The sequence below is a fragment of the Oncorhynchus tshawytscha genome, linkage group LG34, assembly GCF_018296145.1.
Source record: "Oncorhynchus tshawytscha isolate Ot180627B linkage group LG34, Otsh_v2.0, whole genome shotgun sequence".
NCBI lineage: Eukaryota > Metazoa > Chordata > Actinopteri > Salmoniformes > Salmonidae > Oncorhynchus > Oncorhynchus tshawytscha.
Window position 1 is genome coordinate 6,222,641 of NC_056462.1, and position 27,108 is coordinate 6,249,748.

The 27,108-nt window shown below is 41.9% G+C and overlaps 3 protein-coding genes across 8 annotated transcripts in view; 1 reads left to right on the forward strand and 2 right to left on the reverse strand.

Moving 5' to 3' along the window:
- Window positions 1-1,692, forward strand: part of LOC112231799 (pericentriolar material 1 protein-like) — a 34,501-nt gene extending 32,809 nt beyond the window's left edge. For 5 of the 6 annotated variants that reach the window (XM_042311975.1, XM_042311979.1, XM_042311978.1 and 2 more), the window contains 3 exons: window positions 187-389; window positions 564-656; window positions 797-1,692. In XM_042311975.1, coding sequence (XP_042167909.1) covers window positions 187-389; window positions 564-656; window positions 797-913 — 413 coding nt within the window. In that variant the 3' untranslated portion in view covers window positions 914-1,692. Of the gene's footprint in view, window positions 1-58; window positions 390-563; window positions 657-796 lie in introns of those variants that run through there. The other variant, XM_042311980.1, reaches the window with a different exon arrangement.
- A 238-nt stretch (window positions 1,693-1,930) lies between these two features.
- On the reverse strand, window positions 1,931-7,715 carry LOC112231800 (acid ceramidase). The gene is made up of 14 exons (XM_024398570.2): window positions 7,556-7,715; window positions 7,381-7,427; window positions 6,941-7,031; window positions 6,758-6,844; window positions 6,554-6,632; window positions 6,356-6,430; window positions 6,172-6,217; window positions 5,832-5,976; window positions 5,594-5,648; window positions 5,416-5,497; window positions 3,832-3,963; window positions 2,945-3,068; window positions 2,777-2,833; window positions 1,931-2,635 (listed from the first exon to the last, which is right to left on the reverse strand). Exons 1-14 carry the CDS (start codon window positions 7,619-7,621, stop codon window positions 2,546-2,548), a joined length of 1,176 nt encoding a protein of 391 aa, XP_024254338.1. The 5' UTR covers window positions 7,622-7,715; the 3' UTR covers window positions 1,931-2,545.
- Window positions 7,716-8,654: 939 nt separating this feature from the next.
- On the reverse strand, window positions 8,655-24,933 carry LOC112231801 (protein FRG1). The gene is made up of 9 exons (XM_024398571.2): window positions 24,778-24,933; window positions 24,498-24,565; window positions 24,274-24,396; window positions 12,513-12,570; window positions 12,095-12,209; window positions 11,677-11,781; window positions 11,346-11,437; window positions 9,757-9,867; window positions 8,655-9,347 (listed from the first exon to the last, which is right to left on the reverse strand). The coding sequence occupies exons 1-9, from the start codon at window positions 24,834-24,836 to the stop codon at window positions 9,311-9,313; spliced, it is 768 nt and encodes a 255-aa protein (XP_024254339.1). The 5' UTR covers window positions 24,837-24,933; the 3' UTR covers window positions 8,655-9,310.
- Between the last annotated feature and the right edge of the window lie 2,175 nt (window positions 24,934-27,108).

Here is a 27,108-nt window from a genome sequence, read left to right on the forward strand (position 1 = left end):
CTGTCGGATGTTTTCATTATAGCAATGTTTGGTCTGATGGATGCCTGTGTGTTTTCAGCCCCTCTGATTCTCAATTAACCCCATTCCCCCCTCCCCTATCCTTTGTCTCTCCCTTCCTCCTTTTTCCCTCACCTTCTCCTCTCCATCCTAAACTTTCCTGCTTGCTTATCCTCCCGCCCCGCCCAGTCAAGAGCAGTAAGTCTGAGTCCATCGAGGTGGTGGACTCCCCAGAGGAAGAGGGGGAGGGTGTGGAGCACAGGAGGCCAGAGAGGGAGAGCCAGGGAGATGCGGCCTCAGCCACCACCAACTACCAGGAGGGCTCCCACTCCCAGGGCTCAAACAGCAGCAGCAGCCCTGACACAGAGTCACCCGTCATGGTCAACATAGATGTAAGACCACTACACAGGCCTATGGTCCTTTTTTCCTTTTTTTAAACTACAAAAATCTATTTAAAAAGTTGATTGATTTTATATATTTATTTTTGTATTTATTTTTAAAAATGTGTATTCCAATGTCTTTATTACATTTCCAAACTTTCTAATGCTTTCATTTAATTCATGCAGGAGGTGGGATCAGGAAACACGAGCCAGAAGTCCGACGAGGAAGACTTTGTCAAAGTGGAGGACTTACCCATGCAGCTCAGTGTCATATGTGAGGTGGGACAAGACAGAATGACTCAATTTCCCCTGTTATCAATACGTCCACTTCCCTTTTTCCTCTTCTTACAAACTCTGATCATTGGTCTTGTGAAATCTAATAATCTGTGTGTGTGTGTGTGTGTGTGTGTGATGAACAGGAGGCGCTCCAGAAGAGGATAGTCGAGGAACAGCAGAATAATAATCTGTCTGCTGAGATCCTCAATGGGAACACTGACACACTGGCTGGACTAGTGGGCAATGGTCAAAGTGCATGAAAATAATCTTGTACGAACATTGTCTGATTGACCACTACAGAATCATCCTAAAGATGTTCAGACTCCTATTTGTACTTGATTTATTGGATGGCGAGACAATGTCATGACGTGCTAGTTACTGAGCGTCACTCGAAACGGTTAGAACTAAAACTGTAATGTAACCAACACTGTTTTTGTTTTATTTCTACTCCCGAGGCTGTATCTATGAAGCACATCAGAGTAGGAGTACTGAAGATCTAAGATCAGTTTGGTCTTTTAGATAATACATAGTGTATGGACAAGTTGGACCTGATCCTAGATCAGCACCCCTGCTCTGAGACGGTTGATACATACTGCCCCTGATTTCTGAATGTGTTCTATGATTTGTTGCTAATTTGGGGTTTTAGGGCGGGGTTTCTCTCTTGATCAATGCTGCTGTTACAAGCCTCGTTTGAATCCTCTAAGTCTAGTAAACTTGTTAAATCACCGTAGTTCTGTTTGTCATTTTGAATTTTTTATTTGTTCTGTCTTCTTGGCCTCGTTTAATTCTCTCTCGCTAGCTCCCATGCTTTTTTTAAAGCATCTGACCTACAACTTCAAACTACATTCAGCCTGCTGGTGAGGCGTTTCATCTTCTGGCTGTAACAACCACATTGTCACCTAATTTCCTCATTTCATGGGGCTGTCGGTCATCTTTACATGTTACCTTTTTGTAGGCATGTTGACGTTTTATTTTGCTTGTTTCTTGGGGCAATTTCCCACTGTATGTAGTTAAGAATAAAATGGAACTTTGCAAAGCGGTGGCTTGTCTTTAACTAGTGTAGTTTACTTGAATGCAAATCATTTGAACTGCTTTCATGAGGCCAGTTTATTCCTGGGCACTTTCTCAATTGGGTGAAAATCATCCTCTTCTCTGATTTGTATAGAATTGGTTAATGAGGTCTTTCCTTGTTATCCCTACCGCAGTAGAAAGGTTAATTTGGAACAAAGCAGTGAGGTGCCATTTGGCCTATATAGAAATTAAAGTACAACTGAATCCAACGTTTACATGATTTTATTTGCATTTTAGTCATTTAGTGTACTTTGTATAATCTCAAACAAATACATCCAGTATCTAGACTATTCTTGGAAAATGTGGGGTGACAAGTGTTAGGCTTTCAAGGCAATTGTAATTTGTGCGCATAGGAGTCATGAGTGCAGCAGGGAATTTTTTTTCAGAATAACCATGGGTATATGTGTCATCTTGTAACTTTACAGGCATGATTTGGAAATGTTACGTGCACATTCAATCACAGGTGTTTTGGGTTGCTTGTATGACAAAGCTATTATAATCCTCAATGTCATCTTTCAAAATAGACCAAAAGTTGCCCAACTTCTTGTTGCAAGTTCAAAATGGATGTCAGTCAAAACCCATACAGAGCTGTGAATCAGAGAACATGAGCTCTGTTACTGTACATCCACTATGTTCCAATTTAGGTGCTTATTAGTGCCCACGGGTTAAGCAATTGAGGTTGAGGCAATATTTGGATCAGTGCAAAGACTTGAAATATGTACAACATGATTATCCAGTTTCTGAATCAGTTAAGCCCATCTCCCCACCACTGTTCTGTGCAATAGATCATTTAGAAACCGATCTGAGGTCTGTTGGAGGCTTCACCAGGGCATGCAGGGGTTGGGGCAGTCACGGATGTAGGATTCCAGTTTGCCCTCGTTCACATCCATCAACGTGGTGTATGTGGTCAACTGCAATGACAAGAAGTCAATGTCACTCGGGTATGAAATACATCTAATGCATAAATCCTGACAGGATTTATGCATTAGATGTATTTAATTTGAATTGTTCAATTGCGAAAATGGTTGATACTACAGTAAATAAGGACTCACCTTGTTCAAGACTGGTTTTGTCGACAGCACGTCATACACAGTCTTCAGTGAGATGTTCTGCGGAGAAAGTGAAATAATCTTAGCACTGAGTAAATTTGTACAGGAAATATAATGTAAGGAGCAGAGCTGACCCTTTTTGGTCAGCCATGGAATGGTTGTAATACTCACTGCCTGCATGGTCTGGTTCATACACTTCATGGCTGGAGTCCTTCGGTTGTCCAAGAACAGAGGCTCCTTCCAGTGATCGTAGTTGGTTTCCAGAACGTACCAGCGGCCCAGCTTCAGCTCAATCCTTCACAACAGGAGTATAATGTTTCCTGATTAAATCAAGAATATCTAGGCATACCAGTGCTAGAGGAGTCACTGCCTATCCTGGTTCGATCCCGGGCTGTGTTGCAGCTGACCGGGAAACCCATGTGGCGGCGCATAATTAGCCCAGCGTCATCTGGAGTAAGGGAGGGTTTGACCGGCAGGGATGTCCTTGTCCCATTGCACTCTAGCGACTCCTTGTGGCGGCCGAGCGCATGCACACTGACTTTGGTCGCCAGCTGTATGGTATTTCGTCCGACACATTGGTGTGGCTGGCTTCCGGGTTACGTGATATGTGTGTCGGTGGGGTACGCGCGGCTCTTGACCTTCGCCGAATCCGTATGGGAGAAGACTAACTACCACTTGGATATCACAAAATTGGGGAGAAAGTAAAACCAAGAATATCAGCTAGACTTTTCAGATTCCCCTTTTGTAGTGTTGATCACATCCCTGAATGTTTTACAAACCAAATGTTTTAACAATATGACTATTGTGATTCAAGGTGATCTTGGGCATCATCTACATTCATGAATTGAAATTTGTCCTCTAGAATTTCCAAACGCATAAATGTGGGATTTCATCCACCCCAGCAACTTTTCAAATCAGACATGCTAGTGCTGGGCTGGAACAGAAGCCTGCCCATCCAGTATTTCTCCATGACACAAGTTAGAGATAGAGAGTTAGAGTTAGAGAAATGTGTTTGATAGGGTAGTTGAAATTGGATACTAATGTGTTTAACCACTCACTCCCAGATGTCGAGGCTGAGGACTCTGGAGCGGGTGATGACACAGCCCTGGCCCGTCTGGTTCCCTCCCAGGATGAAGTAGGCCGGGGCCAGCAGCTTGGTCTGGGCCAGAAGGTTCTTTGCCTCCTCGTAGCTGGACACACACAGGGTTAAAGAGAAGGTGTGTTTTTTTTAGACCAAAGAAATGTCCGTTTCAAAATGCTGGTCTTGAATGTGCTCAGATTTTCCTCCATAATAGAGCCCTAATCTCAGATTCCACTTCGCTAAGTATTGCCATCATATTAATTTATGGCTGGGGGCAGTATTGAGTAGCTTAGATGAATAAGGTGCCCAGAGTAAACTGTCTGCTACTCAGGCCCAGTTGCTAATATATGCATATTATTTGTAGATTTGGATAGAAACTTCAGTGTTTTCTAAAACTGTTTGAATGATGTCTGTATAACAACCTGAGAAGAAACCCAACCAGGAAGTGGGAAATCTGAAGTTTGTAGTTTTTTTACTCTTTGCCTATTGAATATAGTCTATGGGGTCAAATTGCACTTCCTAAGGCTTCCACTAGATGTCAGTCTTTAGAACCTTGTTTGATGCTTCTACTGTGAAGGAGAGATTGAGTCAGGTCTGGCAGAGTGGCATGAGCGTTAGCTTGAGTTCCATTTGCATTTCTGAAGGCAAAGGAATTGTCCAGTTGGAACATTATTGAAGATTTATGATAATATCGATTCGACATCTTTCTACGAATGGTACTAACTTTTTTGACTGTGTCTGAACTAAGCGATCGTGCATTTGGATTACTGCGCTAAACGCGTGTACAAAAAGGAGGTATTTGGACATAAATGGACTTTATCGAACAAATCAAACATTTATTTTGGAACTGGGATTCCATTCTGATGAAGATCAAAAGGTATGTGAATATTTATAATGCTATTTCTGACTTGACTCCAACATGGCGGATATCTGTACGGCTTGATTTGTCTGAGCGCTGTACTCAGATTATTGCATGGTTTGCTTTTTCCGAAATCTGACACAGCGGTTGCATTAAGGAGAAGTATATCTAATTCTGTGCATCTTATATTAAAGTTGAGTATTTCTGTAAATTGATGTGGCTCTCTGCAATATCACCAGATGTTTTGGAACTACTGAAAATAACGTACCAATGTTAACTCAGATTTTTGTATATGAACTTTATCAAACATGAAGTCCTATGAGTGTCATCTGATGAAGATCAAAGGTTAATGATTAATTTATCTCTTTCTGCTTTCTGTGACTCCTCTTTGGCTGGAAAAAACACAGCCATTTTCTGTGACTAGGTGCTGACCTAACAATCGTTTAGTGTGCTTTCGCTGTAAAGCCTGACACTGGTGGGATTAACAAGTTTCTTTAAAAATGGTGTAAAATACTTCTGTTTGAGGAATTTTAATTTAGATTTCTTTTTTGAATTTGGCACCCTGCACTTTCACTGGCTGTTGTCATATCGATCCCGTTAGCGGGATCTAAGTCATAAGAAGTTTCAAAGCAAGAATATGTATTACCTTCAATAAGAAAAAAAGAACAGTCATTTGATACTTCCATGAAAGTAGAACGATACCTGGTAGCATTCTCTAAGACGGAGCGAGTGAGGAAACTCATCCACATCCCATCTCTATGCCCCAGGATCCACTCCACAATCCCTGAGAGAGGACAGACACACTTAACATTCCCCGCTCCGCATTCATCACAGGTCTATAATGTACTGATTGAGAGACCGAGAGTCTTGGGTAGCTCACCAATGTATCCGCCATCAAGGCTGAAGCGCTCATTCATGGTCAGAGTGAAAGCATGCTTCAAAGAAAATGAGAAATGTTAAATTACTGTCTCACAACTACCATGATATTAAAACAGATGTAAGAAAGCAATTTTGTCATCATTGGTTAAAAAGAGCACTTCAGCGTCACGTTCAAAAGATAATGTTGATTTCTTCCATTTGTGCCTGCTGAATGCAGCCTGGAGCAGACTGGTACTCACCGGCTTGATGCCAGTCAACATGCCCACGTAGCCGGCAAAGTTAGTGGACTTGAAGACCGTCTTGTTGCCTCTCTGGAAGTCGATGTTGACCACCAGAGGCTTGAGTTTCTCTGTTATTAACCAGGACCTGTTTTTCATGTCCCACCTGGTAGAGAAAGAAACAAGACCATTACTTTCCAGAAAATAAAAGGTGTAGCAACTGGAAAAAGGTGAAAAATATGATTAGTTAAAGAGGTATCATTCACCCAAGTTCTAAAATCAGTGACTGACTAGCAATTTGGGTTTGTAATAGCTCCTATCAACACAATGCGTGGTAGGACCCTTCATGTGACATTCTTACCCCATGAATAGTCCAAAGTCCATATTCCGCCCATGGATAAGGTTACCTATGACAATGCAAGGAGGAACCAAAATGCTGTGTGTACATGAGAACTTCAAGCGTCACATCCTACCACGATGACATGTACTTTCTGCATGACTAAAGTATTGATTGAAATGTGTCATAACAAACATGAGCTACTTGCCATTTGAGTCCTCTGCCACTAGAGAAGTGCACACCGTAAAGACCTCATAGAAGATGTTGAAGAGGACAACCTCGCCTGGAGTGAAACATGTATAATAAAATCAGAATAGAGGCCGATGAGACAGAAACTAGAGACTGAATGATAGTGATGTTGTGGCCATGGGTTGGAATAAGGCAATTGTGGGTTAATGTATATTACCAAGGGGAACACCGGAGGCGGTCGCGATTCCTTTTATTTCCTCGTTGAATGGGTAGGGAAGGGTGTTCACTATCAAAGGCTGCAGAACACAAAACCATGAGTCATGGATCAGAAACAGTTACATGATTAAATCAAACAATAATTGAAATTATTTCATGTGACGAGGTGTAATCGTTTTCCAGTGAAATGACCAAACGCTCTCACCAAGTCCTTGTCGACCAAATCTATCAGTTTCCCACTAGGAACCAAAGCATTTGCCAAATCCCTGATAGCTTGGATCAAGGTGACCAACTGAAGAAAACCAGACAAATAGTGAATAAGAAAACAGTAATGTAAATACATTTATGTAATTTAAATGGATACAAACAAGACATGTAATACTCTCACCTCAGATTTTTTGTCAGTCATGATTAGCTTCCATCTTTCGCTGGGGGGCAAATCCAGGTCTATTGTGTACCAGGTGACAGACCCTTTGAATCTGATCAAAATCGTGACATGATAAATGTTAGATTGATGCATAATGACATTGTCACTTTACTATCCCCTGAAAAGTGGTATTGCACAATATTGTCACGTGAGATTCATTTGATGAGAATACAGTAGTCACCACAGTAGTCAATGTTGCCCTATGGACAGAGGCAGGTAGCTAATGACAATACGCACCTGTTATACAAACACTTCCTGTTAACCTTCCATTATGTATGCCGCCTCATGCATGAACTTGTGCCAGGTGTTACACAATGTATGCAAGTTGTTTAGATGTTATGGACATTTGACAGCACCTTGGACAACCAGCTAACATACTCTAACTAATGGCAAATACTTACGTTGGACCTTTGGGAGGGTACATGCCCGTCTGACATTCTTCGGTATACTGTTAGAGGGTGAAAGAAAGAAAAGCTTTGTTCATGTGCGGACGCACTTTCTAGCTAGCACTCAGGCTAACTAATATTTGGCTGACAGTTTACGATTACAGAATAGTCATTATTTGGATGCACTTACCGGTGGTATAAACTGTGTCGATACTCCAGATAACGACACCAGGAGAATACAACAAAACTTATCCATATTGTGCCCCGTTTGTGTGCGTGAAGCTTCTCCCGACTTTTAGTCCGCTTCAAAATACGGAAGTGCATGCTTTCCTCGTGATTTGAGAGGAGCGTACCATTACACTATAGGCAGGCGGCTACAACAGATTTTTACACATGGCATGTTCTCTGATTCAGATACAATATTTGTTTTCTTTATGTCGCGTATTAAAAATAAGTGGTTAAGTGTATAAATAGGCTCCTACTGATCTGAAATTATATACATATTTCCTCCCACCCCTGATACTGGTACATTCCTGATTGTTTCACTTCAGTATAACAATGACATGACTGGCAATTTAAGATCAATGGAGTGGGATAATTGTAGTTAAAGTTCGTCACAGGTTACTCATAAAACAACTTTAAGGGGTTGTGACAATTGACTTTTTAAAGCTAATTCGCTTGTCAACAAAAGCTGTTCAAAATAGGTTGAAAAGTATATGAGGCGTTTTGTCATATTCACACCTTGAAGCTGTAGGGATAAGTGGGGTACGTGAACTACATTTCTTTTTAAACACAATAATTTGACCAAATATTTAGAAAGAGGTAATCATTTCATGAAGTATGTGAAGGAGGAAACCACATGGGGAAAGTAGTAAGCAAGTTAGGTTCAAAAAACAGATTTTGAACTAGTCAAATTAATTTGTTTTAGAGGTTTCATGATGCTTGTATCAAAACCAAAGTAAATAATTTAAAGATTGTTCTATACATCAGTTGGGGTCTCTTAGCTTCAATATGAGGTCATAAAACTGGCATTAAAGTGCACCCTTGTAGGTGTGTGGGCTAATATTGTCCAAATGTTTGTTTTGGAATAAGTTGAAGTGCATTTTCTTCCCAGGTGTAATGCAATCCATTACTGCTGGGATATGAGGTAAAAACAGGGCTTGGCCTATGTTAAAAGTACATAGTGTTTGTTAGGTCTTAAGCCTGTGTTAAAATATGCTTAAAATGATTAAGACAAAACAAAGTGATTGTGTTGAATTGTGTCTGGGAAATAAAGATAGATATGGTTGTAAAAGTTAGTGGTGATATTTCATTCCATACAGACATTTTTCAGTTGGCTCAATTTTTTTTTTTTTTTACATGAATTCTGATTATTTCCAGGGATACACAACATCCTGAAATATATGTAGATATCTTTGTTAGAAATAATACTATATTTCCCTTGATGTAGTGATGCTGAAAGCAAAAAATAATAATTCAACTTACCCCACTCTCCCTACAGTATTGCCTAATACACAAACATCAATGGACTGTCCCAAACATCTAACAGATCTACTGATCTGCCGTTTTTTAGGGCAAAACAAACATAGTGGTGGTAGGCATGTTAGCAATGATTTACAGGAAAATTGGTCACTGGGTAATCTCTCAAATACAATCCAGTTCACCATAACCACTACTGCTGTTTATTATCTGAGATGGGAAACTCAGTGAAACAAGTTATTCAGTCTTCTGAGGAGCCTGCTAGGGAAAGGGTTTAGGGATTGAAATGACAATCGCACAGTTTTACTTTCTCTTAACCAAATAAAATGTATTCATGATAAAAAAGTTCCATCAAAACAGATTCATCAATGCCAGTCAAACAATAAAACTAATTTAAAAAAGAGCCTTTTTGATTTTAACATAAGAAATTCAAAGACGAGTGGACAATCCATCAATTCTTGTATCTTCACTTGCAGTATCGGTCTGCTTTCATCTTGGCTCTCCTGTGGACAAAAAAAAAAAGTATCCACCAGACAATGTGATTAGCTATCATGTGACAAATCAGCTTGTTGAATCACATGTTGAATTGAAACAGGTTTGCGCAAATAGGTTTAGAGTATGTTGGCAGTTTGACCAGTTACGTGGCCGAATCCTGCTATTAAATGGCCATCAGTAGGAGTCATGTCAACAGTAATTTGGACCAGTTCCAGAACGATTTCTTGGAAAGGAAGTTTATGTTGATCATTAAAACCAATTTGTGTGTTCGCGGGTTGTTTCCTTTGGGGCAGCTACCGCCACTGAAATCAAAACTTCACTTAGTCATGCATTGATGTCAATGGGAGACTGAATGAAAATTAGACTTAAATGGAAGTTTAGGATTTGCCTCTTTTGTGAAGATGTTTTCCCCCCCACCTGTCTAACAACTCTTCGTGGAACTTCCCGTCTTTCCGGGCCATCTTCAGCGTGTTGCTGTCCTCCTCGTTCACCCTCAGCCGCCTGTCCTGGAAACTCTGGAACTTCTTTCTGTAACATCAGAAATCCCTGTTCAGTGAGACATTAACACGTGATAAGACATGGAAGGACCAGTCACACGCCACTATCAAACACAAAGAATAACATCACGGAACAGAAATCTAATCACAGGTGTAGTGAAATGCTTATGTTCCTAGCTCCGACAGTGCAGTAATACCTAACGATACAAAACCCCCCAAAAAACATGCAAATCCCCACAATGAAATAGTTAAGAAATATTAGAAAGAGCAATGTCAAGAGTTCGGAATATAAATAACAATGCACTCTCTGGGGCATAAACCTGACGACTATTATCAATGACAAATGTGTATACACATGTGTATAGAGCAACTTACACTCGCAAGTACCGTGCTATTTCATTGACGTAAACAGTCCTGATAGTAGATACATACAGAGTGCAATAGGCCCTCTAGCAGTGGTTACAGTCTGTCAGTGGTTTATGATTCACGGGCAGCGCTCTGTTCATGCAACACGCTCTGGGATGCTAAGCACTACATCATGATGACGGGCTCAAGGGCAGCCATTATCGGCACGTCAACATGATGAGTCCATTTCCCCCGTGTTTTTTCCTCCTCTAAAATAAAAAACGATGGAGAGGGGGAAGATAAAAAAAATAAATGGAACACGAAGTTGAGGTGGGAAGAGGAGAAACGGAACACAATGACAGCCTTGTTCACGCTTAGCTCTCAGAACTTAATGGGCCGCCGTGGGCCGTAAAAGCGGCAGCGGTGGTTCCGTTCTCGTTCCCATTTCCATCCCCGTAGCGTTGGCCCATCAATCGGCCTTTTAAGGGAGCGGGATTGATGAGGTGGCGCCCCTACGCTCCCCCCACCAGCACCCTCCTCCTCCTTGTGCATCCGGGCTTGTGAATTAGTTGTCAAAATCTCGCAGAAGCAGAGTGGAAGGTTGTCAGATGAAAATGGAGGGAAATCACTGTCTGTCTACGGAAGGTCACAGAGTTCATCCCATCCATCTTCCTGGCTGTCTTTTCTACATAAAATGCCCCCCCCCCCGTGAGAATTGGTAGGTGAATTAAAGGAAAAATCCACCCCAAAACTATTTGTCCATTGTTGACATAGTCCCAATATGTTTTGCATGTCAACAATCAAGTTCAAGACATAGAACTTTCAAAATACAGATATGCAGCCAGTATGAAAAATGTTGGTATAATTGCAGTACTACACAGTAATTCAGGATAACAGTCCACTATTGATCCTTGTTGGGCATATCTGACAAAAAGGTCTGTCTTAACGTTTTTCATAAATGCATAAAACATTGTCGTGATATAGGGCAGGCCATGGCATTTCCGATACCTTTACCATTACTTATGTTCATTTGGACAAGATCAGCCGTACAACAGGGGTTTACAACCTCTAGACTAGAGAGCATGGAATCACAGCCTTGTACGATTGCCGCTGCAAATGTTGCTGCCACCGTGAGTGTGATTTAGGCCGACAGACAGTACATACACGTAGTTGAGCTCGCAGTTCTTCACGTTGCCCCTGTCCTCGTCGGCAATGTCGTCGTTTCGCTTGACCTCCCTCTCCGCGCATGACCGGATCTGTTCATCATCATCATCGAGAGAGAGAGAGAGGCAGAAGGAGAGAGGGGCAAAACACAAAACAGTTGCATGTTGAATAGCAATATCCTGGCCCCCCCCTAATGTTCGGAGACATTTTGTTTTTTCATCCCGTCACCAACTTCACACTGCCCCAGTGGGATGTAATTGGGATGTAATTTCTGTAGTATAGATGGGGAGGGGTGGGGTTATGGAGCGACCTTGTGAAATATATACATCACCTTAACCATCTCGTCATCCCCCGCCAACTTGCCCTTGGCCTCAATGTCCCCACATTCACTGTAAGAGATGAAACAGCTATTTGCTGCCATGAGAGCCATTTTTCCCTGGAACGGGGGAAAGAGAAAGAAATTAGTAAAAAAAGCAAAAAAAATAAAATAAAAAAGGAAGACAAACCGAAATGAAGAGAATATTTGACAGATGAGTTTCACCTCGCGAGGTAAAAGCTCATATGCAGAGAGCGTCAAGCTTTCACTCCGAACCGCATCAACAAAGCAACAAGCTTGTGAGGAAAACGAGGCTTATCTATATTTTGGGTTACTATGCAACAAGTTCTATATGAAATGGCATTATATCACAGTCTTTGTATGCATCGACTTTGACCATATTTTTTTTTTGATTGACACTTGCTTCACTCACATCCTGGAAAACAGGCTCCCACTGTTCGCGGGAGCCGATGGCGTCGGAACGCCCCACCACGACCCCCTCCGAGGTGATCCCTAGATACTTCCCATAGCCAGACTTCAGGGCTACCCTAGGGAGAAAAACACAGGAGAACAAAATTCATGCCTGGATACTGGCAGGTTGATTTGAGTGTCTAAAAACTTTTCCAAAGACTATTCAAAGATAAAGACCATTTGAACGACAGAAGTGATGCTCCTTTATAACGTTCCCATTTAAATCCAATTTTGTATTTATAAAATTGTAAACCTGCAGAGACTGTAATTGTTCTTCCAATGTCTATTATAACTCACCAGGGGACACTTTCTATTCAGATTTGGAGAGAAGAAGTCAACATAAAATGTGTGTAGGTGATATTTACTCCTTTCATACGTACCTAGAGTCTGACAGCTTGATGGCAGTGAACTGCTCCGGGGGGTCTGGCCCTTCATCGTCTGGAAAATTTCAAAGAAAACATTTCCCTTTTAAGAGTCACGAAACCCTGATTGATATTATAAAATCAGAGCATTTTCACTTTTTTATTTTCCTTATTTTTATCCGAGAGGAGCTTTTAGTTTTGGTTTAATGAGGATTAAAACTAGATGACTCTATTATCACTTCAAACATTTGGGAGCCTGGCTCTGCCGACTTAACATTCAGAGTGTCGAAACGTCGGGCACGATTAGCATTTCTCACATTCTCTCGCCAGGGTTGTGATCTTGAGGAAGAAAAATACATCTGTTTCAGTGGTGCCAATACAATGCATTTGATCTAGAATATATTAACGTACAATAATGATGTGTCATTCTGAGAAACAGGCCATTTGCATAATTTCCTCTACCCGTGAGACGTACTGACGTAGAGCCTTCATGTTTTACTAATGCTTCATGGTCCTTAATAACACACAACCTCGGGCTACACAATGTTGCTGCTGTGTGCTATCGATCGCCTACACCTAACCCTACTCTCTGAAACCCAGACCTCAAATCTTGCGTAATTGCATCAGATGCTCGATTAGGTTCTTGGGGATATGTATGAGAACAGATACTATAAGACTAGAGAAATCTCCACCCCCTTAAAAAAAAGAAACTCTCAGCTAAAGGCTCCCACCCCTTCAGAAAATGTTCCACTTGAAATCATTGCCCCAATTTAAGCACCACCCTAAATGCGGTGACACCCTGTGGAAATCGGCCACTCTCAACTTGTCATTTGATTGGTCAATGGTGGTTGGTTTTGGGTTGAAAGGTTACACCTTCAGATGTTATAAATAGAATGAAATGCCTTTGTTCTCTCTCTTGTCCTGTATCCAGTCCATGGAGGAAGGTTGCATGATCAATTCTCCTTTCCTAGACTTCCAGGTCTCTGGCTTAGTAAGCCTTTCTTTGTTCACGCGTTGTCCTGCAAGTTCACCTTAGGATCTATATGCTTGGAAAATATTGCCTAATGCTTGCTTGTATATCTTTATATTCATTATCTTTATGGAGTCGGATAAACATTTTAATAGGCTAATTGCTTACTCGCGTGTGCTGTGTACTGTGTACTGTATATTCACATAATACATATTATCAATATATATTACTGCCCATTATAGCTTCATGCCCTAGTGTCCTTTTCTTTCTCACCAGTGATGGATAAAAGTTGTGGATGGATTTCTACCCTATTGCTTTGTCCTGCCAGATCAGGGGCCATTTATGAAAGGAAGCTAGTTAATCATACCGAGAAACACACTCCGTAAGGATGTGACCATCACAGGTTCTCACAACTTTAGGGAAAGATAAGGGGACGGGGAGTCTGTCAATTTCAAGGACAGGCTGATGCAAATGTAAACCACACCTCTGTGTGCAATCATTGGGCATTGGGATAGCAAATAAATTCCCTAGGCTCACATAGAGTGGGGCAAAAAAGTATTTAGTCAGCCACCAATTGTGCAAGTTCTCCCACTTAAAGATGAGAGAGGCCTGTAATTTTCATCATAGGTACACTTCAACTATGACAGACAAAATGAGAAAAAAAAATCCAGAAAATCACAGTAGGATTTTTAATGAATTTATTTACAAATTATGGTGGAAAATAAGTATTTGGTCAATAACAAAAGTTTCTCTCAATACTTTGTTATATACCCTTTGTTGGCAATGACAGAGGTCAAACGTTTTCTGTAAGTCTTCACAAGGTTTTCACACACTGTTGCTGGTATTTTGGCCCATTCCTCCATGCAGATATCCTCTAGAGCAGTGATGTTTTGGGGCTGTTGCTGGGCAACACAGACTTTCAACTACCTCCAAAGATTTTCTATGGGGTTGAGATCTGGAGACTGGCTAGGCCACTCCAGGGTCCTTGAAATGCTTCTTACGAAGCCACTCCTTCGTTGCCCGGGTGGTGTGTTTGGGATCATTGTCATGATGAAAGACCCAGCCACATTTAATCTTCAATGCCCTTGCTGATGGAAGGAGGTTTTCACTCAAAGTCTCACGATACATGGCCCCATTCATTCTTTCCTTTACAAGGATCAGTCGTCCTGGTCCCTTTGCAGAAAAACAGCCCCAAAGCATGATGTTTCCACCCCATGCTTCACAGTAGGTATGGTGTTCTTTGGATGCAACTCAGCATTCTTTGTCCTCCAAACACGACGAGTTGAGTTTTTACCAAAAAGTTATATTTTGGTTTCATCTGACCATATGACATTCTCCCAATCTTCTTCTGGATCATCCAAATGCTCTCTAGCAAACTTCAGTCGGGCCTGGACATGTACTGGCTTAAGCAGGGGGACACGTCTGGCACTGCAGGATTTGAGTCACTGGTGGCGTAGTGTGTTACTGATGGTAGGCTTTGTTACTTTGGTCCCAGCTCTCTGCAGGTCATTCACTAGGTCCCCCCGTGTGGTTCTGGGATTTTTGCTCACCATTCTTGTGATCATTTTGACCCCACGGGGTGAGATCTTGCGTGGATCGAGGGAGATTATCAGTGGTCTTGTATGTCTTCCATTTCCTAATAATTGCTCCCACAGTTGATTTCTTCAAACCAAGCTGCTTACCTATTGCAGATTCAGTCTTCCCAGCCTGGTGCAGGTCTACAATTTTGTTTCTGGTGTCCTTTGACAGCTCTTTGGTCTTGGCCATAGTGGAGTTTGGAGTGTGACTGTTTGAGGTTGTGGACAGGCATCTTTTATACTGATAACAAGTTCAAACATGTGCCATTAATACAGGTAACGAGTGGATGACAGAGGAGCCTCTTAAAGAAGAAGTTACAGGTCTGTGAGAGCCAGAAATCTTGCTTGTTTGTAGGTGACCAAATACTTATTTTCCACCATAATTTGCAAATAAATGCATAAAAAAATCCTACAATGTGATTTTCTGGATTTTTTTTCTCATTTTATCTGTCATAGTTGAAGTGTACCTATGATGAAAATTACAGGCCTCTCTCATCTTTTTAAGTGGGAGAACTTGCACAATTGGTGGCTGACTAAATACTTTTTTGCCCCACCATGTTTCTCAGACCACAATAGTCAGACAGACAGTTTAAATTCTAATTATATTCCATCCCCTAAAGGCCTATATCTCCCCGTGACCCTTGACCTTACAGAGGGCATTCACAAAGTATCCTGCATCCAGTGACTAAGCATCTTGAGGGCTTTTCTCAGCTTGAGAGGGCTAAACTATTCTAGACGGGGTTCCTTCTTACTGAAAATCCCATAAAAGTGCAGAAACATCATCTCGCTGTCCCTGTAACTCAATTTCTCTTTCATCTAATTTAAATGAGCCTGCCTCCCAAGTTAGAGCCTCACCAAGGGAATAGGAATAGTTCACGTTTTATTCTCCTGGCCGTTTTCCCTCATTCTCCCTCTTCAATGAAAAACCGTGAGCTGAATCCCAGGTCTGCGTTTCTGTCTTTGGAGGGTGGATGGGTTTTATTGAACATTTCTCAAAACATCTCTCGCCTTACGGCAGAGAATTTTTGCCTGGAAACTCCCATTTAGACTAGCTTGGCTAGTTAGGTTAGGTGTTCCACCCCCAAGTTGAGGCCTTTTCCCTGAGGCTCAGGGGCTGGTGTAATGGGGCTCTGGCTTGCTAGTCAGTGGGGCTAACAGTGGTGAGACGAAGCATATTGTCTGTGAGCCTGGATTCAAAGATGTGATTCAAGCACACTTTGGCAATATCCCTCTAACTTGTCATGCACGCCAACTTTGAATGGTAAACATACAATCGAAATGGTTGGTGCCGATCTTTCCCGTTCATTTTAGATTGTGGACTACACTTTTCACCTTAAACTACCCAGTGGGTCTGGATCTATTGTGGACCCTAGACACAATACCACTTGGTGGTATGAAAACGTGACCAATTTATATGCTGAAAAACTATGCATTTAAGAGGCAAAGAATCACAATGACATTAGGTCAATGATACTCATTTGGATCTTGATATCCATAAACCATGAGACGAGAGAGCTCTTTGCCTGTTACCTTGTTGCATTCTAACCCATCACAGAGCTGTGCAACACATTTCCTCCGAATATTTCATTGTCTTCCTGCCTCTGCAAATGGATGGGCACCATAAATCGTAGCTAGCACCAGATTCATATTGATGATATCCAATAACGTGCTTGAGAGGACAAAGAAATAGATTAATGCCTGGTGTGTGTGTGTGTGTGTGGAGGAGCAATTCCAGCTTCCTCGCTAAAACCATTACCCGGCAAGCTGTGCAGAAATGAATGTCCTAATAGCTTCTGGAACAACATAGTAGTTCAGTTCTCCCTTTCATTTTCCGTGTCCACTCTCTCAGAGTGTGATTTCAAATTGATTTAGAACGAAACGCTAAATCCTATACCGTTTAGGACAAAATTGGTTTAGATTTCAAAACGCTTGGTACCGCACGCAGGCAGCCATCGAATACGGTGGTCATCGAAAAAGCAAGAAAATAAAGTTGGAAGAAACAATTAGTGAACCCCCCCATTCTCCACAATGACACAAAAAATTCCCTGCCACTTTGCCAGGCTAATGGAACGTGACGTCCATTACGGCTCTTTGGTTTCCTCACTTCGTATTGGAATAGAATGGAACATGAGAAAACTGCGCTTCATAGGGTAGATTTTCTTCCATTCTCTTCTGGGATTCATTAATTCCAGACGATTACCAGCTCCATTTGCTCTGTCTATAATGCCGAATTACAGAATCCAACACAGACCCAGAAAAGTGTATTTACAATTTTTGGTGATAATCAAATTGATACTTACAGTCTTGGAAATCACTGCAACTCCCATACAAACTCCGGTGAGAAGGCCATGCATCCTCTGAAACACGACCCCGCCAAGCCGCACTGCTCGCTTAACATGGAAGCCAGCCGCACCAATATGTAGGAGGAAACACTGTACAGCTGGCGACCAAAGTCAGCATGCATGCGCCTGGCTGCCACAAGTCGCTAGAGCGCGATGGGACAAGGACGTCCCAGGCGGCCAAACCCTCCCCTAACCCGGATGACGCTGGGCCAATTGTGCGCTGCCTCATGAGTCTCCCGGTCGCGGTCGGCTGCGACACAGCCCGGGATCAAACCCGGATCTGTAGACCGCTGCGCCACTCAGGAGGCCCCGATGCAGACAATTCAAGTAAATGCAAGTGACATGCTGGGCAGGCTTGCATTTCAAAAACGACTTTATAAGAGGGAACAATCAACAGGACCACTTTAGATTTCTCTCTCTCTCCTTCATTTCAATCTTGTCAGTTCGAATTGCAAAGGGAAATCATTTAAGAATTTACAGCCATTTTAGAGTGACTCATTCTGACAACTTGAGTGAAGTTGCCATCTAAACGGTTGCACAAGACACCACACCGCCTTGACTTAAGCAGATTAAGTTCACAAAACAACGTGTGCTCAAGCTACCAGTTGCGCGACCATACCTTACAATAACCATCATTTATGATAATCATAATGTATGATGATAATAAGTAAATCAAGTTCCAATTGAAACTACGGTCCCATTAGTTGTTTTTTTTTGAGACATGAAGATACCTTTAGTTTAGTGGGCCAACCTGTTGAGTTGTGCAGACCACCCAAGTTGGTAACATTGGTGCAAATCACTTGAATCACAGTTGATTTCAGCAGCTGAGCTGCTAGGGATGCGACAGAGATGAGGGGATTCAAGAAGTGTTTTGGCGATAGCTTGCCAAACTACCCTCTCAAAGCTCCTGCAACATCTGGCTGACATTTAACTGTGTCTGTGGTTACTAGCCTGGCTCCACAGCTACACCAGCGGAAGAAGGCAGAGGGTGATGATGAATGGCACATTCGGCCACTTCTGGTGTGCCACAAGAGGGCGTTGTCTCACCATATCCGTTTATCCTTCACATGTCCAACCGAAAAGTCCAGTGACACTGGGTATGCTGATGATGTAGGGCTGTCCCGAGCCACTGGCCAATGGCCACTGAAGATCTGGTCACAGTCTATACTATACTGGTCAGACCTTGTCTGGAATATGGTGGAGTGCTGTTAGTTGGATGCAGTAAAAAGCAGCAGGCCCAACTAGACAGGGTGCAGAGGAGGGCCTCGAGGATCATCTCCAGAGTTGGAGCAGTCCAACCACAGCTCCCCTCGCAGTGCATCTGGCAAGGAACATGCACACTCTCGAACAACCCCTGCATGACCCGCTCCCTCTAAGGGAGGTGACTGCACCACCAGGCTGCTGAGAAAGACAGTCCTGTGTTACTGCCCGTATTATAAAACAACAAAAACACCACTCTACCCACTGCTGTCAGACTGTACAATAACTTTAGCTCTTACAGACCTAATCTTAACCATTCAGTTTGACCACCATGAAAATAAATGTCAAATATATATATATATATGCACACACACACCCACACACACACACACACACACACACACACACACACACACAGTGGGGAGAACAAGTATTTGATAACCTGCAAAATCAGCAGTGTTTCCTACTTACAAAGCATGTAGAGGTCTGTAATTTTGATCATAGGTACACTTCAACTGTGAGAGACGGAATCTAAAACAAAAATCTAGAAAATCACATTGTATGATTTTTAAGTAATTAATTAGCATTTTTTTGCATGACATAAGTATTTGATCGCCTACTAACCAGTAAGAATTCCGGCTCTCACAGACCTGTTAGTTTTTCTTTAAGAAGCCCTCCTGGTCTCCACTCATTACCTGTATTAACTGCACCTGTTTGAACTCGTTACCTGTATAAAAGACACCTGTCCACACACTCAATCAAACAGAATCCAACCTCTCCACAATCGCCAAGACCAGAAAGCTGTGTAAGGGCATCAGGGATAAAATTGTAGACCTGCACAAGGCAGGGATGGGCTACAGGATAATAGGCAAGCAGCTTGGTGAGAAGGCAACAACTGTTGGTGCAATTATTAGAAAATGGAAGAAGTTCAAGATGATGGTCAATCACCCTCAGTCTGGGGCTCCATGCAAGATCTCACCTCGTGGGGCATCAATGATCATGAGGAAGGTGAGGGATCAGCCCAGAACTACACGGCAGCACCTGGTCAGGAATGGGAGAAGATCATGTGGTCTGATGAGACAAAAATAGAGCTTTTTGGTCTAAACTCCACTCGCCGTGTTTGGAGGAAGAAGAAGGATGAGTACAACCCCAAGAATACCATCCCAATCGTGAAGCATGGAGGTGGAAACATCATTCTTTGGGGATGCTTTTCTGCAAAGGGGACAGGACAACTGCACCGTATTGAGGGGAGGATGGATGTATTGCGAGATCTTGGCCAACAACCTCCTTCCCTCAGTAAGAGCATTGAAGATGGGTCGTGGCTGGGTCTTCCAGCATGACAACGACACGAAACACACAGCCAGGGCAACTAAGGAGTGGCTCCGTAAGAAGCATCTCAAGGTCCTGGAGTGGCCTAGCCAGTCTCCAGACCTGAACCCAATAGAAAATCTTTGGAGGGAGCTGAAAGTCCGTATTGCCCAGTGACAGCCCCGAAACCTGAAGGATCTGGAGAAGGTCTGTATGGAGGAGTGGGCCAAAATCCCTGCTGCAGTGTGTGCAAACCTGGTCAAGAACTACAGGAAACGTATGATCTCTGTAATTGCAAACAAAAGTTTCTGTACCAAATATTAAGTTCTGCTTATCTGATGTATGAAATACTTATGTCATGAAATAAAATGCAAATGAATTACTTAAAAATAATACAATGATTTTCTGGATTTTTGTTTTAGATTCCGTCTCTCACGGTTGAAGTGTACCTATGATAAAAATTACAGACCTCTACATGCTTTGTAAGTAGGAAAACCTGCAAAATCAGTGTATCAAATACTTGTTCTCCCCACTGTATGTATATAAATATTACAGAATTATGTGGACATCCCTTCAAATTAGTGGATCAAACTAAAAGCTACTCAGTACTACAGTTGCAAAGGGTAGGAAACTTTCCGGAAATGTTTTGAAAATTATCCATGGGACGTTAAGCCTGGGAATTTTGCTTGATATCAAAAAAGTTAGCTTATAACAGTGAACCTTTTTTATGGGATACACAAGGAAATTCTTGTGGTTAAACTATCCACAATTCAATGGAATTGCAACCCTCTGAATGCACAGTGCATTCTTCCATCACATGTACAGCTGATTCTCAAGATCTTGCACACTAATGAGATGCTATTGAGCTCACACTACTACACTGTCTGAGCCAAGGACTACATGCTTTCCGGTAAGTTTTGCTTACTGGGTGGGGTGAATATTTTATATGACATACATGATTTTTTGTAAATAGTAGCCTACAGCAAAGTGTGTTTAAATCATTTATAACTTGTTAACAATTTCTGCTACTGAGTTTTTGCTACCATGTGGGTTTTAGCTTGCTTGAGCCTGCTAACAGAGTGTTAATACACCTGTTTCCATACCTGTTCCATTTTAAAACATTTCTTACAAAGGAGTTGTTTAATCTAACTTCTTAACTATATCTGTACATGGAATTGTATTTGTTGTTTTTCTAACTCATTTTTTTCTAATCTTTCCAGAAAAATGCCACTGGCTATCTGATGTGTGGAGACATTTCACTGCAGCTAATGTAGAAGGAAAAGCTGTGTACATTGGCAAATACTGTGCCAAATCATATGTGAAGAATGCAACAAAGATGCAGAATCATCTGGCCAAGTGCATAAAGTTTCCTCAGTGCTCACAACAAGCAACCTCTGATTAGAAGTAGAGGGACTTTTGTCAAAGTGAAAATGATATTAACAGCTCATGGTCCTCCTGGAATCAGAAGTTTTTTTTGACTCAATAGCGAAAGTAGTCAGAAATGCTGGGGAATGTCTTGCTCGAGCTGTGTATACAACTGGTTCACCTCTGATTCTCACAGGCAATGTGTATTAAAGAGATTTTTGTAATGTTCTTCGCCCAGCATACACCCCTCCAACCAGACATGCTTTATCTACTCATTTGCTAGATACAGAGTTCAAGTGAAGGTCAAGAAAATCAGAGAAAGCAGACCGTATTGCAATCATCTCTGATGGGTGGTCGAATGTCCGTGGGCAAGGAATAACTAACTATATCATCTCCACCCCTCAACCAGTATTCTACAAGAGCAAAACAAGGGACAACAGACACACCGGTCTCTACATTGCAGAAGGCAGTCATCAATGACTTTGGACAACAGAAGGTATTTGCACTGGTGACAGACAATGCTGCGAACATAAAGGCTGCTTGGTCTAAAGTGGAGTCCTACCCTCACATCACACCCATTGACTGTGCTGCTCATGCATTGAATCTGCTTCTCAAGGACATTATGGCACTGAAAACAATGGATACACTCTACAAGAGAGCCAAGAAAATGGTTAGGTATGTGAAGGGTCATCAAGTTATAGCAGCAATCTACCTCACCAAGTGAGAAGAATAAGAGCACCACATTGAATCTGCCCATCAACACCCGTTGGGGTGGGGTTGTGAACGTGTTTGGCAGTTCCCATGAGGGGAAGGAGTCTCTCCAAGAAATTGCCATATCACAGTCTGCTGATATGGACAGCCCCACCAAGAGGATCCCCCCTTGATGTATTTTGGGAGAGAGTGGTAAGCAGCCTGAAACCTATAGCAGTAGCCATTGCACAGATTTAGGGAGACAATGCCATCCTGTCTGATGTTCAGACCCTGCTTGCAGATGTAAGAGAAGAAATTCATACTGCCATGCCCACTTCACTGTTGCTCCAAGCAGAGGAAACTGCAGTTCTGAAATAAATCAAAAAGTGTGAACACTTCTGCGTGAAGCCCATACATGCCGCAGCGTACATGTTGGACCCCAAGTATGCTGGCAAGAGCACCCTGTCTGGTGCAGAGATCAACAAGGCCTATGGTGTCATCACTACCGTGTCTCGCCACCTTGGGCTGGATGAGGGCAAGGTTCTTGGCAGTCGGGCGAAGTATACTTCCAAGCAAGGGCTTTGGGATGGAGATGCAATATGGCAGTTGTGCCAACATATCTCATCAGCCACCTAGTGGGAGGGACGTTGTGGATCTGAGGGTCTTTCCCCTGTTGCCTCCATCATCATCCAAATCAGAGCGCAACTGGTCCTTGTTTGGGAACACACACACACCAAAGAACACAATAGGCTGACCAATACAAGGGTTGAAAAATCGGTGGCCATTCAAGCAAATTTGAGGCTTTTTGAGACCGACAACAAGCCATCCTCAACCAGGTTGGAAAATGACAGTGAAAGATGAGGCCTCAGAGTCTGATGTTCAGAGGTGGACATTGAGGAGGTCCAGGGAGAAGACATGGAAGCCTGAGAGGAAGACAACCAAAGCTTTAGTTTCTAGATTTATCATTATACAGATGTCTGTTGAAAACGTTTTTGGGAGATGTGATGGATCATTGGGGATCATTCAATATTTCCTTTCTTTTGTTGTTCAGTGAAATCATCCCATGTGAAGAGTCAAATCATTTAATTAAATTTCAATTCGTGACTAAATCGTTTTTTAATTTTTTTATTATTTCTATTGGAATGATTTAATAATTTGAAATGATGTCTACTTACGATAAGGTAAAAGGTTTATGTTTCTGTCTCCATATGATATGGTAAATATATCCAATGCAAAAAAAACATCTACATTTAAATGGTATTAATTTGCATATATATTTTTGTTAATTCCCAAATATTCCTGTTAATTACCACCTCTGAATATTCCCCAAAATGTGCAACCCTACTCAGTACTGTCTTGTGATGAGTAACCCTGCCCCAAAGATTTGTGTTAGGGGTCAATCCATTTAAACAAAACTTTCCATACATGTTTGCCCATGGAAACATTTGTCACAAAGGGACTTTTTGAACCTGAATGCCAAAACATTCAGGAGATAAAGGGGCTCAAAGTTGACACATGTTGCACATCCCACCATACCATGAGACATCCATGTCTTCATCACTGGAAAAGATAAACGGTTCATTTAAAAGCTGTCAAACGATTACAAAAAAGTTACTTTCTGAGCACTTCTACAAAGGGCAAATACGTATGGAAGGTTTACTTTAAATCAAAAGGGGTGCTGTCAAAAAAGTGATTGAATTCAAAAGGATTTACCCTTAGGTCTTGAATTGTGCATAAGCCCCCTATTTGATACCTGTGGTTTGCAATCTCTTCCAGTGTTTGTCTCATAACAGTCTAAAACAGTCATCTGTATCTAAACAAATCAAAATTTCCACTATGTTCAACCTCCCTCCCTGCCCCCTGGTAACAGGTGGAGCAGGAGAGTGAGAGCTGTAACAGGGACTCGACCCCCAGCTCATGCGGTGCAGAGGTGAAAGCCTAACGGACTGTACCACAAAAGCCTCTGGGTTGAGGCAGTACAACGCTCCCATATGCCACTTACTCAAGCATAACATTTTGATCATGCCCCACACACATCACCAACACTTCAAAATGAACCCTATCGACTCAATGATGTAACAAATGGCAAAAAGTCTCTCGAAACACTTCCCCCTGTCCAATCAAGTAGCAAAACAACCTAGTATGGCATACAGCAAATTGTGTGCTTCATCATCATCATCATCATGCATTAATGACAAAACACCATACTCCCTATATTATTGTGCACTACGTTTGTCCAGAGCTCTATGTGACTTGGATTAGAAGTAGTGTACTACAAAGGAAATATTGGGTGAATTTAGCTAAAGATAGTCTCGCACTTTTCTTACCTTGATGTGGTGCACCAACTGTGAACAGACCAGTATCCAGGGCATGGATGTAGGAATTAGTCTGCATCTCTATTGCAACCGTTCCTGAAATCTCCCCAAAGCCACTGATACACCACCATCCACCTAGAAAGCAGAAAAAAACATGATTGTTTGCTACTTTGTGAAGTATCATAAGAACCCTTTTCAACTAGCTAGCTACCAAGAATGACCAGCAAACAACATACCAACAATATCCGGTTTATCTTGTGCATCGTCCCTTTTTCTCTTCTTATCCTTGTGCTTCTTCTTCTTTCTACAAGACAATTATGGATCAACATTAGCAAGGTCAAATTGGGAAAAAGGAAAATAGCAAACAGTTATCTAGCTAACATTAGCCAGTAACTAACTGTTAATGCCTGGTCAGAGTCGATGAACGATAGCTAGTTTGATAGCATTATTAGCCAGCTTGATTCGCCATCTTCCACACAAACAAATATTGAATTCGATGTTGAGGAATAAACTCACCCCTTGTTAAGTCCTTTCAAAACAAGTTTTGTTATTTTCACTTTGGAATAGTCAGCCATATCTTCAGATTATGGGAAACTAGCTAGCCACCAAGCTAACAACATAAACAAACGAAAACAACATGCGAGTACGGTGGCTGTCGAGGTAAAAACAAATATCAGTTACCAAACGAGCGACATCTGTTCTTTGGAGAATATATGAACATTGTATGTGTTCATAAAATACATTGACTAATGCCTTGTTTGTTTAGCAGCATTTTTTTGTTCAATGTAAAAGGTGATGTGTTACTAATTATGTGTTACTAAGTGTGACAGAGAGTCGTACACGCTCTATATAAGCTCACAGTAATTTAATGGGTAAAGGAAACCACCAACATTTCTTCTAGGTTACTATGGTCATTGGTTGCACTAATTGCACTGTTTGTCTACATAACCTGGTTCAAGCATTCATGACATTACCCTGAAGGCGGCACAGTGATGCCAAAACATTTGTAGTTTACCCAATACATTACTCTGAGATTATATAGAGGGTTTGTGACTCTATTTTCTATAGCCTACAGTTCTCGCTGTTACAGTAGTCAGCACCTATACGAACATTTTTGGGTGTGCAACAGCTCATGCTTTTCACTAGACTAAGTGTGCCAGAGAATCACACACACGTGCACTTTAAACTTGCACACACTCACAATATCACCCCAACTCCACACACATCCATTCATGCCGTAGTCAAGGAGCAGCTTAAGTGGCCATGTTTAGAGTCTCTGCACAGTCTCACATAGAGTGTATCTCTGTAAACTACCCGAGTCCAGGCCAAGGCTGGCAGTGAGTGTGAGGGAAATTGACTGTCTGTCTCCTGGCTCAGAGGAGTACTGGAGTTTGGCTTTTCTCTCAATAGACTGTGTGTCTGCTGTCTCTGACCAGCAAATTACTGTAAATTACTACCCAGACATTGGTTCTGTTTTTTCATTCACCAAGACTCCCGGAGGGGCTGAAAGAGAGCATGAACACAGACCAATGCATGCACACACACACATTCTCTCTTATGCACACTCTCACACACTGGCACTCACATTCTCTCTTTCACACACACTCACACACAAATTCATTCTACTTCAACGAACACGCATATGTGTGCTGCTCAACATCACACAATGCGCCAGAAACGTGAAACATTGACTCCACCGACTGCTAACAGGTACATGGCGTTGTGTCAAATTCCTGCACCAATTCCTCCCAGAGTCTTCATTGAAACAACCAACATGTGAGCCATAGCAAGTATCGACCTAGGTGAGAGGGGTGCACTCAAATTAAGGTTTATACTAATGGCACCCCATTAAGGAAGAATAGGCCAATCAGGAAGCCTGTGACAGGAGGTAATAAATCATTGGATGACAGTGTCAGGAAGTAAAATTAATGACAGAAGCCTGCCCTTTGTGGTGAAGCAAAGCGCTACCAGGCAGTGGTGTTTCTCAGAGCTGAAAAGTCACACAGACAAAGTGGAGAGACTCAGATGATGTGGGATCACTGAAGTCAATTAAATGCTTTCAGTGATGATAAATGGCCATTTTAGAGAGTTGTATAACTTACGATCAATCAATCAAATGTATTTTATATAAAGCCCTTTTTACATCAGCAGTTGTCAAAGTACTTTAAAGATACCCAGCCTAAAATCCCAAAGAGCAAGCAATGCAGAGTCAGAAGCACAGTGTCTAGGAAAACTCCCTAGAAGGCAGGAAGCTATAAGAAACCTAGAGAGAAACCAGGCTCCAAGGGTTGGCCAATCTTCTTCTGGCTGTACTGGGTAGAGATTTAAGACAAATCACATATTTTGTTTCAAACTACTCTACTCTATCATATTAGTTAGTATAGCCATCGTACTCCTAACCAGTTACTAGTGATCTGCAAGGACATGCCAGGGTGCAAGCAATATGGTGGAATTCCCTCACACCCTTCCACTTACCTATAGTTTGGAAGGAAATTAAGACATTTGATTGGATCACAGCCCAGTAACATTTCTCAAATGGGAAGATTGTAGTGAATGTTCTCTGGATGTGAGACTTAAAAATAATTCCGATATATTGCAGTGATAACAAAATGTGATTATAAACATTGCTGCTTTTGAAAATGTTTGCAATGTGTTTGAGTCAGTGGAGCGAGTAATCCCAAATCAATTTGCAAACATGAAAGTTAGTCTTGTTTTCATAAATATTTTTTGACAATTAGAGTCATTTGCGAGTGAGAATCAAGATTTAAGCCTCAATTAGCCAAACGCTCGGACAAAACTAAAGATGTCGCTGGATGGAAAGAGAAGTCACTGCAGCTTAGATTTGAC

Bases quoted from the DNA above. Each gene is read 5' to 3' on its own strand.
- LOC112231800 (XM_024398570.2), bottom strand. From the start codon at position 7,621: ATGGATAAGTTTTGTTGTATTCTCCTGGTGTCGTTATCTGGAGTATCG. The intron at 7,032-7,380 runs GTAAGTATTTGC...GATTTTGATCAG, and splicing joins TACCCTCCCAAAGGTCCAAC to ATTCAAAGGGTCTGTCACCT. The intron at 3,069-3,831 runs GTGAGTGGTTAA...CCTGTTGTGAAG, and splicing joins CTCAGCCTCGACATCTGGGA to GATTGAGCTGAAGCTGGGCC.
- LOC112231801 (XM_024398571.2), bottom strand. From the start codon at position 24,836: ATGGCTGACTATTCCAAAGTGAAAATAACAAAACTTGTTTTGAAAGGA. The intron at 11,782-12,094 runs GTGAGTGAAGCA...CCCCCGTTCCAG, and splicing joins GGGAGCCTGTTTTCCAGGAT to GGAAAAATGGCTCTCATGGC. The intron at 9,868-11,345 runs GTATGTACTGTC...CTGATGTTACAG, and splicing joins AACTGCGAGCTCAACTACGT to AAAGAAGTTCCAGAGTTTCC.